The 13,814-nt window shown below is 56.8% G+C and overlaps 2 protein-coding genes across 8 annotated transcripts in view; one reads left to right on the forward strand and one right to left on the reverse strand.

Moving 5' to 3' along the window:
• Positions 1 to 66: 66 nt before the first annotated feature.
• On the forward strand, positions 67 to 8,080 carry ZNF276 (zinc finger protein 276). Its single transcript, XM_083851782.1, has 11 exons — positions 67 to 295; positions 1,643 to 1,952; positions 2,057 to 2,109; positions 2,483 to 2,980; positions 3,922 to 4,000; positions 5,139 to 5,219; positions 5,685 to 5,795; positions 5,874 to 5,949; positions 6,421 to 6,538; positions 6,796 to 6,895; positions 7,296 to 8,080. Exons 1-11 carry the CDS (start codon positions 82 to 84, stop codon positions 7,579 to 7,581), a joined length of 1,926 nt encoding a protein of 641 aa, XP_083707908.1. The 5' UTR covers positions 67 to 81; the 3' UTR covers positions 7,582 to 8,080.
• Positions 8,014 to 13,814, reverse strand: part of FANCA (FA complementation group A) — a 35,586-nt gene continuing 29,785 nt past the window's right edge. For 5 of the 7 annotated variants that reach the window (XR_014589054.1, XR_014589055.1, XR_014589056.1 and 2 more), the window contains exons 37-42: positions 13,425 to 13,566; positions 11,408 to 11,470; positions 10,209 to 10,314; positions 9,719 to 9,794; positions 8,711 to 9,351; positions 8,218 to 8,274 (exon numbers count right to left, since the gene is read on the reverse strand). Coding sequence is in view for 2 of the 7 variants with exons in the window: in XM_083851772.1 (XP_083707898.1) it covers positions 8,167 to 8,274; positions 8,711 to 8,803; positions 9,195 to 9,351; positions 9,719 to 9,794; positions 10,209 to 10,314; positions 11,408 to 11,470; positions 13,425 to 13,566 (745 nt within the window). In the remaining 5 variants the exon portion in view is untranslated. Of the gene's footprint in view, positions 8,275 to 8,710; positions 9,352 to 9,718; positions 9,795 to 10,208; positions 10,315 to 11,407; positions 11,471 to 13,424; positions 13,567 to 13,814 lie in introns of all 7 variants that reach the window. The other 2 variants (XM_083851773.1, XM_083851772.1) reach the window with 2 other exon arrangements.

Raw genomic sequence — 13,814 nt, forward strand, 5'->3', positions numbered from 1 at the left:
CCGCTGGAGGCGCTGCCGGGGACGGGGCGGAGGGGCCGGGCGGGGCGCGCCGGGCCCGCGGCGGCGGCGGCGGCGGCGGCGATGAAGCGCGATCGGCGCGGGCGGTTCCTGGCGGCCGCGGGCGGCCCCGCTGCGGCCTCGACCGAGCCCCGGAGGCGGCCCGGGGCGGCGGCGGCGGCGGCGGCCCGGGGGCCTGCGGAGGGAACGGCGAGGCCCGAACCGGCCGCGGGGTGGGCCCCGGTGGCGGCGGCGGCGGCCTCCGCTTGGGCACGGCCCGGGGGGGCGGCGGAGGAAGGTGAGGCCCCGCGGGGTGCCCCGGTGCGGGGAGGCGCCGGTGCCCCGGTGTGGGGGGGGGGTTGGGTTGGTGGGGGCCTCGTCCCGTCCCGCCCCGTGCACAGCACGCGGGGCTCGGAGGTGCGAGGGCGGCGGCGCTCGGGGCCTTGGGCGGCGAGGCCGAGCCTGGCTGCGACCTCCTGGGCGCGAGGGACGGAGCCGTCCCCTCCGCGGGCACCACTGGAGGGCCGGGGTGGTGAGGAAGAGGGGCTGGGAGGGTGATGGGGAGAGGCCCGGGTGGCAGGGAGCCCCCTTCGTCCTCGTCTGTCCCGCGGTGGGTGCGGCGGGGCCGACGGCCACGTGCGTGTCGCTGCTGGGGCGGGAGGTGAGGCTGGGCCCCGAGCTGCGCGCGGCTGGGTTGGGTGGCCCGGCAAACGCGGCGGGTACGGGGGAGACGTGGGTGCCCCGGTGTGGGTCAGGGCGAGGGGCGCCCGAGGGGCTCTTCCCCCGTGGGGGGGTGCGTGGAGGAGAGCGGGCGGCTGGCCTGGGAATGAGGGGTGGTTTTCAGCCCTCCGAAGCGCTGGTGAGCGCTCTGCTGGCACGTGCTGCCCTTCCGTACCGCTATCGCCTCCCCAGCGCTCCCTGTAGTGCTGTGCCCCCCAGCCCCACGTCTCCCATCGAGCACAGGAGCCCCTTGCCGGGTGCAGTGGGAACCTGAGGCTCTGGAGCTCGATGGCTGCTGCTGGCGTGGCCAGAGGCAGCTCCTGGGGCAGTGGGCAGGAGCTGTAACCCCCCGGGTGAGGGGCAGGACCACCATCGCTTGCCGTGTGCTGCCCTTTTGGAGGGGGCTGGAGCCCGGCCATGGCCCTGATGAGGCTGTGATGAGGCAGAACCGTTGGGGTGGCAGAGGGGGCAGAGCTGGGGCGGTGCAGGCTCACAGAGGGCCACCGCCGCTGTCTATAAATACTCTGGAGATAAACGCCGGGCAGGGAGAAGAGTGACTTAGCTGGAGGATGGTGCTGGAGGAAGTGTGGGTGCGCGAGAGCCCTGCGAGCACCACGGCCGGGAGGAGCTGGGTCTGGAGCAGCCTCCCCAGGGCGCAGGGCAGGGACATCGGGGGGTTTGGGGCACAGCACAGCGGTGATGCTGCGGAGCCCCTGCTCTGTCAGGGGCTGCCCTGAGTCCTGGAGAAGGTCTCATCCTGCCTGGCCTTCCTGTGCTTGCACTGAGGCCAGCACTTCGAAGGCAGCCTGCTGACTTGGGTCGAGGGATGGGGAATGTCTTCCTGCGTGCCGGTGCCCTCGGGCCACAGCTGGCTGCGTGCTCTTGGAGGAGGCACAAGCAGCTGTACCCGATCCTTCTCTCACAGGAATTGGCAGAGCCCTGAGTACTGGATACTGTCGCCTCTGCCATGGGAAGTTCTCCTCCAGGAGCCTGCGCAACGCTTTTGGGAAAGTCCCCGTGATGGGGGAGAACTCGGAGAAGCAGCGCCGCGTGGATCAGGTCTTCTTCACGGACTTCCAGCGGCTGGTCGGGGTGGCGGTGCGCCAGGACCCCGCGCTCCCCCAGTTCGTCTGCAAGAAATGCCATGCCCAGTTCTACAAATGCCGCAGCGTCCTCAGGACGTTCATTCAGAGGGTGAACGCGTCTCCCACGGGCCACGCCAAGTCGAAAGGAAAGTACGTTGCGTTTCTTTGCCCCCGGTAGTTATCGGGAGTAGTAAAGCACCACGCGTCGGTGCGGTCCCGCTGTAACGCTGCCGCTGCTGTTCTGGCTCTTGCAGGAGCAGCGCTGCCCCGGCCCAGCCTGGCGTGGAGGGAGGTGCCTCCTGTCTGGGTGAGTAGCTGCTCACGGAGCTGCCTCCCTTCTCTTCCTGCAGTTCTGGCACAGGGGGGTGGTTTTCTGGGATGTTTGGGGCAGGGCGGTGCCTGCGTCCTTCGGCAAGGCTGTCCCGGCACACGCCGGGTTGGGCGGTCACGCTGCCCCGTCCTCCCTCCGCACGAGCTCTCCCCTCGCGTCCCCAGAAGGATCCTCACTGGCACCGGCGTCCCAGCGCCGCGCTGGAAAGGCGCTGGCTTACGTGGGGAATGCGAAGAGCGGGTTTGGGGACAGCACCAGCCTGACCCAGCCGCTGTCAGTGGCTCGGGAGCCATCGGGAGCGGGTCCGCAGGCACTGACCCTGCGCCCGCTGCTTCTCCCCTCCCAACAGTCGACCTGATCACCTCCAGCCCGCAGTGCCTGCACAGCCTGGTGACGTGGGCGCACGCGCACGCCGGGGGCTGCCAGTCGGTGCCGAGCCTGCAGAGCGTGCTGTCCTCCGAGTACTGCGGGATCATCCGCGCCGTCTGGGGCTGCGGGGACGGGCACGACTACGTCATGGACACGGATTCTGACTGTAGCACGGTGCTCGTTGACAATGCCTTGTCTGTCAAACGGGAGTGGAGCAAGGGCACGGCGCAGCGTTTGACTGACAACGGGGCAGGGGCAGACAATGCCGAGGCTGTTTCTGCTCCCAAACCCCAGCATGCTCCAGTAAGGACAACTCCTTGCCAGCAGCCCGCAAACAAAGGGACCACATCGGTGCCACTGAACGTGGAGAATGAGCCGCCGCAGAACAGGGATTCATCTCACTCGCAACTGGACAGCACGGCCTCGTTACAGGAGAAAGCCCTGCCCCAGCCCGTGTCACCGCTGAGCAGCGCCACAGGTAAGGGATTTGCCTTCTGATCTTCTCCCAGGCTTCTGGGGAAGGCCGAGATCTCAAGAGCTGGCCCAGGGAGCGGTGCCGGGGCTGGGGTGTCCTCCTCGGGGACCGCCGCTCCTCAGGGGGACTCGGATCCCACCGGGAAGCACAGGTTGCCTGGAAAATTGTCTCTGGTCTCGGACACCAAACCTCGCAGAGGGAAGGGGGAGCGCGGGGCTTCGGCTGGCCGCGTTGCCCTGCAGCCAGAGCCGTCCCCTCGCCCCTGTGCCTCTTGTTCCCCTCTGATGGAGGGGTGAGACTTGGCCGTTCCTCAGCTGGCCCTGCCCTCGCCCAGGGACATGAGTGGTGCAGAGCAGCCTCTAGTTCTGACCGTCTGCCAGGTGTTGGTTTCTGATCAGTCCTAACCCTGTCCACGTGTCGGCGACCGGGTGTGAACCCCCCCAGCTGCAGCTGCAGGGCGATGGCGAGCAGCAGGAGCCCCCGGAGACGCTTGGGTCTTGCTCTTGCTGCTGCGCTCCCCTCTCCCCTAAAACTTGGGGACTTAGGCTGATCCCGAGTTCCAGAAGTCGAGATGTGTTTATCTCTAACAGCCCTGTGAGATGTCTGCTGCTGGGAGGAGAAAAGGCAGTTGTGACTCAGTGGGGAATGAGCCTGCCAGTTACAGAGCAGTTGTCACTGGGGAAACCAAAAGATGCTGGTGGCAGCTGCAGGGTGAGGGCTCTCCCGGTCCCTGGGGCGCAGGCAGAATGCTGCTCCTGGAGCACACGAGGCCTGGAGTTTGGCTTAAATAATCATTAACTTGTCGTGGAGCGCTTTTTTTTTTTTTTTCCCCTCCAGTATGAGCCACCATGAGTGAAGTCAGAGTGCCCTCCCGGCAGCTGTCTCTGCTGGCTCGTTCTCACTGCTTTTCCTAGTAACGCACCTTGTTCTCCTTCATTTCCTAGGACAGTTGAGTGGGAAGCAGGTTCTGTCTACAACGTCGGATGAGCGGGTAAAAGACGAGTTCAGTGACCTTTCTGAGGGGTGAGAGAAGAGTGGGTTTAAAATAGCCTTAATGTCTTCTTTGCGAGTATGAAATGAGAGGCCTCGGAGAGCTCTTTCTCCACCAGAGACCCGGTCCCCGGAGGCCCTGGGAGCTGGCACCCGAGGCGCAGAGCGGTTTCTCTGCGGTGGCAGCGCTCAGCTCCCTCCCTCGGCCGCCTCTGCCGCAGCAGGGTGTTTGCACATCGGCGTGTGCGTGCGCGTGTGTTCTCTGTTTGGTTGCTTCCAGCAGACCTGGCCGTGCTCTGCGCCAGGCCCTGCGCCCTGGGAAAGCAGCCGCGCGGTCCTGCGTGGGGCAGCAGGCTGCTGGCGGCTCCGTCTCGCCCCCACGCTGCTCCCCTCAGCAGCTCGGGGCAGCGGGGTGCAGGTGCGCAGCCCTGAGCTCGTGGGCAGTAGGTGGGACCCCGAGAACTCATCCCACGCGGGAGCGTTTGCGCAGAAGTCTGAGTGGGAGTGGGACGCTGGCAGCCTAGCGGGTTTTCTGGTCAGAGCTTTGGCCGAGTTCTCCAAACCCAGGAGTGAAACGAGGCTGGTACACGGCTGGTGACTGAGTGTAGGTGCTGAACGGCCAAGTGCAAACTTAGCGCAGTGTGGCAGGTAAATCTGTCACACTGAAAGCACCCCAAAAACTTACTGCTGGCTTCCTGGCTACAGAGTGAATTGCCTCTTGTATAGCGTAGGGTTTAAAAACCAAACAAAACATCCCAGCAAAAATGCGGCCGCTACGTATGAGGAAACGCTGAATGACCTGCAGCTCAATTAACCTGTGCCAGACGATCATATCGTGTTCTTGCTCTATAAAATTACTTTTCCTAGTATAGGAACTGGTTACGACATCGGATCTTTTCAGTAATGGACAACTTTTGTTCTCCTGACAGTGGTTCAGTTAATCTTAGAGAGATCTAACCCTAAAAGGAGCCGATTTTGCTGTTTGCTGTGTTCACCGAGGCTTTATTTGCTTTGGGAGATTGCGGGGGAGGAGAACACGTGGAGCTTCGGTTCCTGCGCGGTTCTGTGGGGGTGATGAACGTGCTGGGAGCTCAGAACGCGTGTTGCTGCTGGCGCTGGAGCGTCAGGCGTGTCCTCTGTCGGTAAAGGGCATCTTCTCTCTCTTTCTCAGAGACTTCTTGAGTGATGATGAGAATGAGAAGAGAAACGTGCAATCTTCAGATGACTCCTTCGAGCCTTACCCTGAGAAGAAGTAAGGGGCTTTCCCCCTCTGGAAGCGCGGTGTGGTTGGCAGGGGGCTGTGGCTGAGCGGCAGGGCTGGTGCCCACCTCTGCTCTGCTGCCGCGGGGCAGGGCTCAGCTGGGCAGACGAGCTCTGTTTTCCTGCCTGGCCTCAGTTCTCCCACATCCCTGCCTTCCTGCCCCCGAGGTAACTGTAATGCCCAGAACATGCGTTCCCCGAGCTGCCCATCAGGTTAAAGCGCGGCCGCGTTCCTCTTCCCCAGGCCCTGCAGTAAATACAGCAGCTCGGCTCGCATGTATTTATGTGATGGCACGCGTGCTCCTGTGTAGCCTGGGCTTTGCCAGGTCAGGCATCAGGCTGAGCCTTCAGGCCAGGTGTAACACGCAGGGACAGTTAGGTGGGAGGGCTCAAATCAACATCAAGTATTAAGCAGATGTCCTAAGTGTTAAACACATGTCCGTCTTCCTTCCTGGAGGGTTTCTAGCAAGAAGAGTGACAGCAAAGAAGCAAAGAAGGCAGAAGAGCCCAAAGTAAGGAAGAAGCCAGGGCCTAAGCCAGGCTGGAAAAAAAAAATCAAATGTGAAAGGTAATAAAGAGCCGGGTGTGGCGGGGCGGCAGCGCTGGCTCCCGGCACGCCGGCTGACAGCAAGCCTCTGCTTTGCAGGGAGGAGCTGCCCACCATTTACAAGTGTCCTTACCAGGGCTGCACAGCTGTCTACAGAGGGGCAGACGGCATGAAGGTAGGGTCAGGGCTTGTTCCTACTTCAAACCTGCAGCTTTGAGTGTTGTAGAGCAGCGTTCGTGCGAGGGGAAGGTCCGTGACTTCTCGTTCACCGTCTAGCTTTGCGGGGGGTGAGTGCCCGCGTGAGTCACGGAAGGGAGCAGTCCGTCCAGCGTCCCTGGCCGTTTTCTGTGCTTCCAAAAGGAAAAGGAGCTGCTCTGGCTCAGCGCGCTCCTCCTGTTCTGGAAGCCTGCCACTGGCTCGGCAGCAGGCCTTGGAACGAGCTGCGCTGTGTCCTGTTAAGTCCCTGCTGCCAGGGATGGATTTGGATGCAAGTCTCTTTTTTTCATGGCAAAACAGTGACGGTGCGCAAGGCTGCCAGGATGGGGGTCTCATTTCCTGGGGGATTGGTTTTTTTTCCTCTGGAGAAAATGCAGCCGTGATCTCCGCTTTAAGATCAGCATTTAGAAGCTCTGTCCTTTCTTTTCAGAAACACATCAAAGAGCATCACGAAGAAGTTCGGGAGAGGCCCTGTCCTCATCCAGGCTGCAACAAGGTGTTCATGATTGACCGGTACCTGCAGCGGCACGTGAAACTCATTCATACAGGTGGGTCTGCACAGTCCTGATCACACTGGGGATGGGTGTGAGCAGTGCCAACTGATTCATTGCACGAGGCTGATGGGCGCTGTAGCAAGGCTCTGTGGGGGCTGCAGAACTGTCATCCTGACACAGAAGCTTGTAAGAAGCCATCGTGTGGGGGATTTGAGGCAGGGGGAGGAATTCAGCTTCCCCCAGTAACTGTGGGCAGCTGTTCGTGTGTGGTTCATGCAGTAGCGGCCATCCTTTCCTCGTTTCCCTTGCAGAGGTACGGAATTATATCTGTGATGAATGCGGGCAGACCTTTAAGCAACGCAAACACCTCTCGGTCCATCAGATGCGGCACTCGGGAGCGAAGCCCCTCCAGTAAGTGCACATCATCATCTGTTCGTAGCTAAAAACGGGACAGAAGGCGTCGGGAAGCTCTGGTGTCCTTAGCACAGGGTAATTCCCTGCCCGCAGCCCTGCCTGTAGCACTTTAAATGTTCATCCGCTTCTGCAGCGCGTGCCCCAGCTCCAGCACGTCCCTTTGCTGAGCAGGTCTCACCCCTTCTGCTCCTGTTCAGGCGACTGCTCAGCTCCAGCCCTGAGGGTTAGGGTGTTGCTTGTCCGGGGCAGTTTTAGGAGATGCTACGAGCCAGCCCCTGAGGCTGTGGCGTTTGTTCTTCTCCTGCAGCCCCAGGTCCTGGTCAGCACAGCCTAAGGTGAGCTGGTCCCTGTGCCAGACAGCTTGGGCTGGGAGCTAAGCCTGTGTCTTGCCTTGCAGGTGTGAAATCTGCGGGTTCCAGTGCCGGCAGCGCGCATCGCTCAAGTACCACATGACCAAACACAAAGCCGAGACGGAGCTGGAGTTTGCCTGCGACCAGTGTGGGAAGCGTTTTGAGAAGGCCCATAACCTTAACGTCCACATGTCCATGGTGCACCCTCTGACCCAGACTCAGGACAAAACCAAGCCACTGGAGCCAGAGCCTATTCTCCTCCTAAATACTTCAGGGACTTCAGAGAGCCAGGCAGTAAAGCCAGAAGTGACTGCACAGCAGGAGCCCACCTGAGGGGGACGGGGCAGATTTCCCAGTCCAGCCCTGTAGAAACCATACAGCAGAGTGGAGATGATTTTTAATCTACATTTTAGTCTCCAAAGAACTCAGTGGAATTAGCTTCAGCTTGCTCAGAAAAAGCTTGTTATCATGCTGTGATTCTCCATGCTCACGTCTGATTCAGCAGTGTTGTACTAAGAGTCTGTCTAATCCAAGGGGAGTGGATGTTTGGCAGCACCCCTTTCTTGTCCCCGTTCTCCCCACGCACACAGTTGTAGAAACAGAGTTGGCCCACAACTGTTACCGACCTGCACAAGCTGCTGCCTGTACAGTATTGCCCGCAGGTGGCTGTAAGGGTACCTAGGACAGTGGAGCAACTTTAAGCAGACATTTTGTTTTGGTTTAAAAAAAAAAAAAAGATTCCCAAAGTAAGACTAAATTGAAATTTGTAACCTACTTTTTATTGTAACAAGAGCTTCATGGTTATGCTTGTAATAAATTATTTACAAAGTAATTGTAAAGAAACAGCACTGGTGAGAAAGAAAGGTAGCACAGGGTCTGTCCCTTGTCCCCAGTCAGCAGGGTGGCACTGCCTGGCCCTCAGAACAGAACCAGCTCCTCGTCCAGGTCCAGAGCTGCGGCCGGCCTCGAGCGATGCAGGAGGATGGCTCCCAGCTCAGGGTCAAGTTGGTCACACGCGTCTAGTAACTGGGGAGAGGGCACGTGTCCGGTGTTAGGCCCGCTCTTGCTTCCTCAGAGCAAGTTACAGCAACAGCAGTGAGTTGTGCAGGCAGCTGCTGCTGACCGCTGCGGCAAGCAGGGGCTGCAGGCAGCCAGTGCCGTGCGCGTGGGGATTGCACCACCTGCCCCGTAACCGGGCCTGGCACTTTCCGTAAGACCAAGCATTAAGCAAGAGAGCATGAGGGTAATGTTTAACGGAGCTGAGAGCCTGCAGCAGGGCAGCGGGATGGCAGTGGCTATAGCACGGGTCGAACAGCAGGTGGCTGCTGCTCCAACGCCTGGTATGGCAGCACGCTGCCTGCCGCCCGTTAAGCGAGTGAAGTGTGGCAAGAAAGGCTACACAAGCTGGTGCTGCTCAGACACTGGGCTCTCAGGCTGGGAGGAGAGAAAATGCTCAACGCACCGGTCCTACGTTTCCAAAGCTTCTGGTAGGGCAGCGAGGAATTGCAGCAAGCAGGAACCGACGGGCCTTCGAGATCACCTCCACGGGATCCCCCTGAGGAACAGACGAGACAAGGCACAGCCGAGCCCCCAGCGGTGTCACTCAGCGCTCAGCCCCTGCCTCCAGCAGGGGCACAGGGACCACCAGGCTGTGCCCACGGCCCAGGCACAAGCTGAGCAGATCGTTCGCTCAAGGGCTCCATCCATTCTAAGGCCCCGTACAAGTAGGACAGCAGTGGGGCAGCTGAGGGTTCTGGCACCAGCAGCGCCTGCAGCCCCTCACCCCAGGCTGGGAACACGCTGCCTGCCTGCAGAGGCATCTCCACACGATCCCACCGCTTTGTACGGGAGAGTGAGAACAAGTGGGACGCTGCAAGCAGCAGGGGGAAGGGAAAATGGATAGGATTCACAGTTAGGAGAGGAAAAAGAGCCTGAGCTTCACTCACGTGTTCCGCAGGGTCTGGGCCTTGTCCCACCTGGTCAGCCTGGGCCAGGTCCTTCCCTTCCACAAAGAGCTGAAGCAGCTGGATGTAGAGGTCGAGCGCCACGTAGAGGAAGAGCTGCTCTCTAGCAAGCAGCTCCTGGTCAAAGCCAGGGGTGAGACTATGGGAAGTCACACACGTACCCAGTCAGTGCCAATTCCACCTTAGTTTCTAACAGCAAGACACGAGGTAAATTCAGGTAGTGCTCCCGCTGCCATCTATTTCACAAGTCCCATTGTGTGCAGGGCCACCCCCTGCCAGGAGCGATAACACAGCCTGGGACACTTCCATTTGAAGCACAAAGATGAAGGGAAACTTCTAGCAAAAGAGATGGGGGGTTTCTAAAACAGTAGCCCTGCCATGATCCAGCGTTCTCTCCTGCCCAGCTAACGTAGGAGCTCAGCTCGCCAACAGGCCAGCTGCTGTCCACGTCAGCCACCCACCACATCCTCCCTCATTCCTCCTGAAACCAGCAGGACATTCGGTACCTGTAGAACGCAAGAGGCAAGAGCCGGCTGTGGCAGTCGGAGGCTGCACTGCGCAGGACCAAGTATATTCTGGAGCCTGTAACAGCCAGAGAGGAGCACTAAGCATCTACAGCGGTCCTCATGCTACCTCGTGTACTGCTACAGCAGCGCAGGGGCTGCACAGCTTCCTCCCAGCCCACACTAAACCCTGACGCTTGGGTGCGGTGATCCTGAGAGAAGACAGCCAGAAGACAGCTGTTCCCTCTTAGGCTTTCTCTACCAGATGAAACAATACCAAGTTTCAGCCAGCTCTAATCATCAGCCGGGTCACCGTACCGTCGGGTAGAAGCAGGATGTTCTCAGCCTTTACTGAAGCAATTTTTTTTTCCCCCATGCAGCTCACAAAGGCCCAACAGTTCCTCCTTACAAAGCACATTCATTAATCAAAGAGAGCATTACTGTCCAGCACTAAACCTCAACTTTCCATCCCTTGGAGGCAGGACTCGCTCACCTTCTTCTGGTGACTGGAAGAGAAGTGGCCAGGACGCGCCCCTCTCTTCCAGGCACTGCAAAATCTCCAGGGACCATTCCAGAGAGGTCTGAAAATCCACGCCCTCCTGGGTGTCAGAAAGGATAGATCACCTTAGGTTTTAGTTGCATCAAAGCAGAACAGAAGTCCCAGTAAGAGATCACACACATGACATGCTCTATTAAAGGACCTTCAGGAATTTAGCCCAAGCCTTTCCCCTCGCCTGGGGGCCTGGGTTCCTCCCTGGGCCCTCAGGCACTTGTGCAATGCAGGCGCTTCATCACAACAGGGGCAGGGGAAGCAGCATGGGTGTGCTGGTGACAAACTGGTTGCTCGCTTCCTAGCTGTGCTCCGCAAGGCCCCTGCAAGTCCTGCACCTACCCCACCCTGTCGCCTGTAGCAGACTTTTCCCCTCTAACCTCTCCAGTGACAGCGAGCCTTGGGAGGGTTTTTCGCATTGCTCATTTTACTTGGAACAACCTCCCCTATCTGTTTGCTCAAGATATTTCTCTCCTCAATGACTCTTCCTCCAGACTCCCCCAATGAAAGACGACGAGATCAAATGATTATTTTTAGCATGAATCTGCTCCCCGATCCAATCTGCTAGCTGACTACACCAACGGTTGCACTTCAAAGCTGAGAAGGCAGCAAAGGGAAAAAGGCAAACGCGTTCATAGGCAGGAGGGTGCTTAGGGCAGAGAGCTGCTGAAAGAAACTTGTGGTCTTTGCTCTTCCATTTCGTAGCACTAAATCATTTGGAAACCCATGTTCCTCCTTGTTAGGGACTCTTCTGTTGTGAAATTCCGTGCGTGTTTCTGGCCTGAGGAAAAGCATCTTACAACTAACGTGCAATGCTACACAAACGCCAAGAGATAGATACGAGGTTCCGGCACTACCTGGAGGTGTAAAGTCTGAGCAGGAAACTGAGAATAGTAAGTCATTCAGAAATAAAAGCTCCTGTAGTGACAGGGAAGATAACATCAGATAGAAGGAAATACACATTCAATCTGATATGAACAGAAGGGCTTTCAGCAGGCTCTGTCTGGGACGCTGCAGATCCCTTCCTTCTGGCAGAACAAGCTACCAGCCTTCTGAGTACTGGTACAAAGCATTTTCAGGCAGCACACCGAGCCGATCAGATGTATTTAGTGCCATGAGAATTCCCTGAGGGCTGAATTTACCTTTGGTGCTATTTTTGCTGAGATGAGATCCATGAGTGAGAAGAACAGCAGCGAAACAAGAAGCTGCAAGGGAAAGAGAGTTCCTGTTAGTTGTATCCGCGGCGATGACTCAGAACTCACACCTTCCAATCAGGAAATAACATTTCACCAAGTACGTCCAGGATAGACCTGGACAAACTACAAGCATTGCTGCTCCTTCCAGGTGAAGGAAGTGCATTTGAAGAAGAGAGACTGGGGCCTGACTTGATTCATTGCTTCTAAGGGTAAATTCCACACTAAATTCACAGTTTTTCAAAGCAAGGCTCGCTGCAGTCAGCAGTTAGACAACAAATGGCAAATTCTACCAAATACAGGGAAAACTCAGTAAGCTACCATAGATGTAAACCTGGAGGCGAGCTAATCTTGGTCCATGCACGCTACCAGCAGATGCTGTGCAGCCTCCTACCTCAGAAAGTGCACTGCAATCCTGTCCTGCCACATGTTACTGCTTTTCCGGATCCTTACAACTGAAATCAAAGGATGCAGTTCTGGGACCCCGGGAATTTAAAGTAACACTTTTATTTGTGCTGCTAACCGAGTTGTAAAGCTCAACCTCCTTTCTTTTCGTGTCTCTTTCTGAGAAAAGAGAGGGCAGAGCCAGACAGCAAGCTACGTGCATGGCACAGGACCATGTGCACAAGCACAACAGTCAGGCCAAGGCAGAGAAAAGAGCAGCAAGAGACCTTACACTTCAGGCGAAAATTTTCCAGAGGCGCAGACTGCTGGATGTGGGTGAATCAAACAGAAGGGAGTGGCACATGCAGAACAACTGGGCTCCTTGGATTTAACCGCAGTGCCTCATTCCCCAAGGTGGCTGATCCCACGACACTGCCCCTTCTGACTTAGTGAGATTCGCATTTTAACACTGCCTGTCACGTGGAGGGATTTGATTTGGCATCTGACCTCACACTCATCCTGTTTGTGAGGCCAAGTCCCCACCACAGACAGATCTGGGGAATTCCACCAAAACCCGAGCAGTAGCTGAGGGTCTGATCTGAAGGCTGAGCACCAGGCAGCCAGCGTGATCTGCTGGGACCCGTCACACTCAGCCCTCCCGCTGCTCTCATTCTACTGGTGCCCTCCTCCTATCTTAAGGAAGATTTTTGAGGTGAAAGCTGTCATTATTTCACCTGTACTAAATGCACCTATCACCTCAGTGAGATCGGTTTCTGACTAACAGCTTTTAGCTCTAGACCAGTATAAGCAACGGTGGAGTCAATCCCACGGCAAGAAGAGCAGCTACCGCAACTGCTGCCCTGAGGATTAAAACTTAGGAGTAAATGGTAAGGCACAGGTTCAGCATGAACAAGATTTACCTGTGAATTTCTCAATACAGAGACACTCCCCATACCGAGCTCTGGTCCCTGCTATCCCCTGAAGATCAACACACCCCTGGCAGAGCAGCAGCACAACTTCCTTCTCAGCAGAAGGCTTCAGAGAATTCCTGTGCACAGACAGCCTGAGCCATGGTGAAACAGCAGAGGTGTTCCTGGAGCATACCTGGGAATCCCCCGGGAGTCTGTCCCTAGGGTTCCCAGAACACCTGCCCAGAGCCCTTCAGATGCCTGCACTCCTGTTTCACAGCCACTTTCTGCATCTCCTTCGCCTTCCAACCAAGATGCCTCAACTAAAATTAACGAGGACAGCTCCTTTGTCAAAAGGAGGAGTGATTCTAGTGTGCCATGGATTGAGCTCTCAATCTCTGCAGCACTCTCTCCATCTTCGTTTATTTTTTAAAGCAGCAGTTTAATAATCCTCCTTAACTTCACAGAGAAACCAGTATCTGAGTCAAATGTTAAATTTGAAAAAACTTTGCCTCTAGGATAAATATTTAGTATCTGGTAATCTACAGCTACATTCTATCAACTAGCCACCAGCAAGATTTCACAACAAGGTTTACAATTTCTCAGTTCAAGATATTCTACTTCTAGTTTTAAGTGTAGAGAACAGCAGACATTTAAAATGTGTCCAGTCTTGCCTGCTCTGTGTCAGTCCCCAGTCTCTTCAGTATGTGTCTCTCTCTTCCACGTGGTGACTGCTGTTGAACGGTGCAGTGGAGGAAGGCAGCAGAAATCCAAGGAGGGCCAGAGAGAGGAAAAACCCCTCCTGAAGAAAGGAAGCTAAGAAACAAAACCAGCATGACATAGTTTTAGATAAAGAAGCATAGCTGTAAATGAGGAGATTTAAGGGCTTTGGCAAAGGGCATAAATTTGTGACCAGGACAAAAAAAAGTAATTTTTCTCCCCAAGTTTTTCCCCATTGTTGAATGCTACTTGGAGAGTTTGCAGAAATAAAGGGAAGTCTAGCAACAGACAGCAGCCTCCCCAAATCTCTTTTATCACAGGCTGGGCGGGTAGGTAGCTGTATA

The sequence above is a fragment of the Anser anser genome (assembly GCF_964211835.1).
Source record: "Anser anser genome assembly, chromosome: 11".
In the NCBI taxonomy this organism is placed as follows: Eukaryota; Metazoa; Chordata; class Aves; order Anseriformes; family Anatidae; genus Anser; species Anser anser.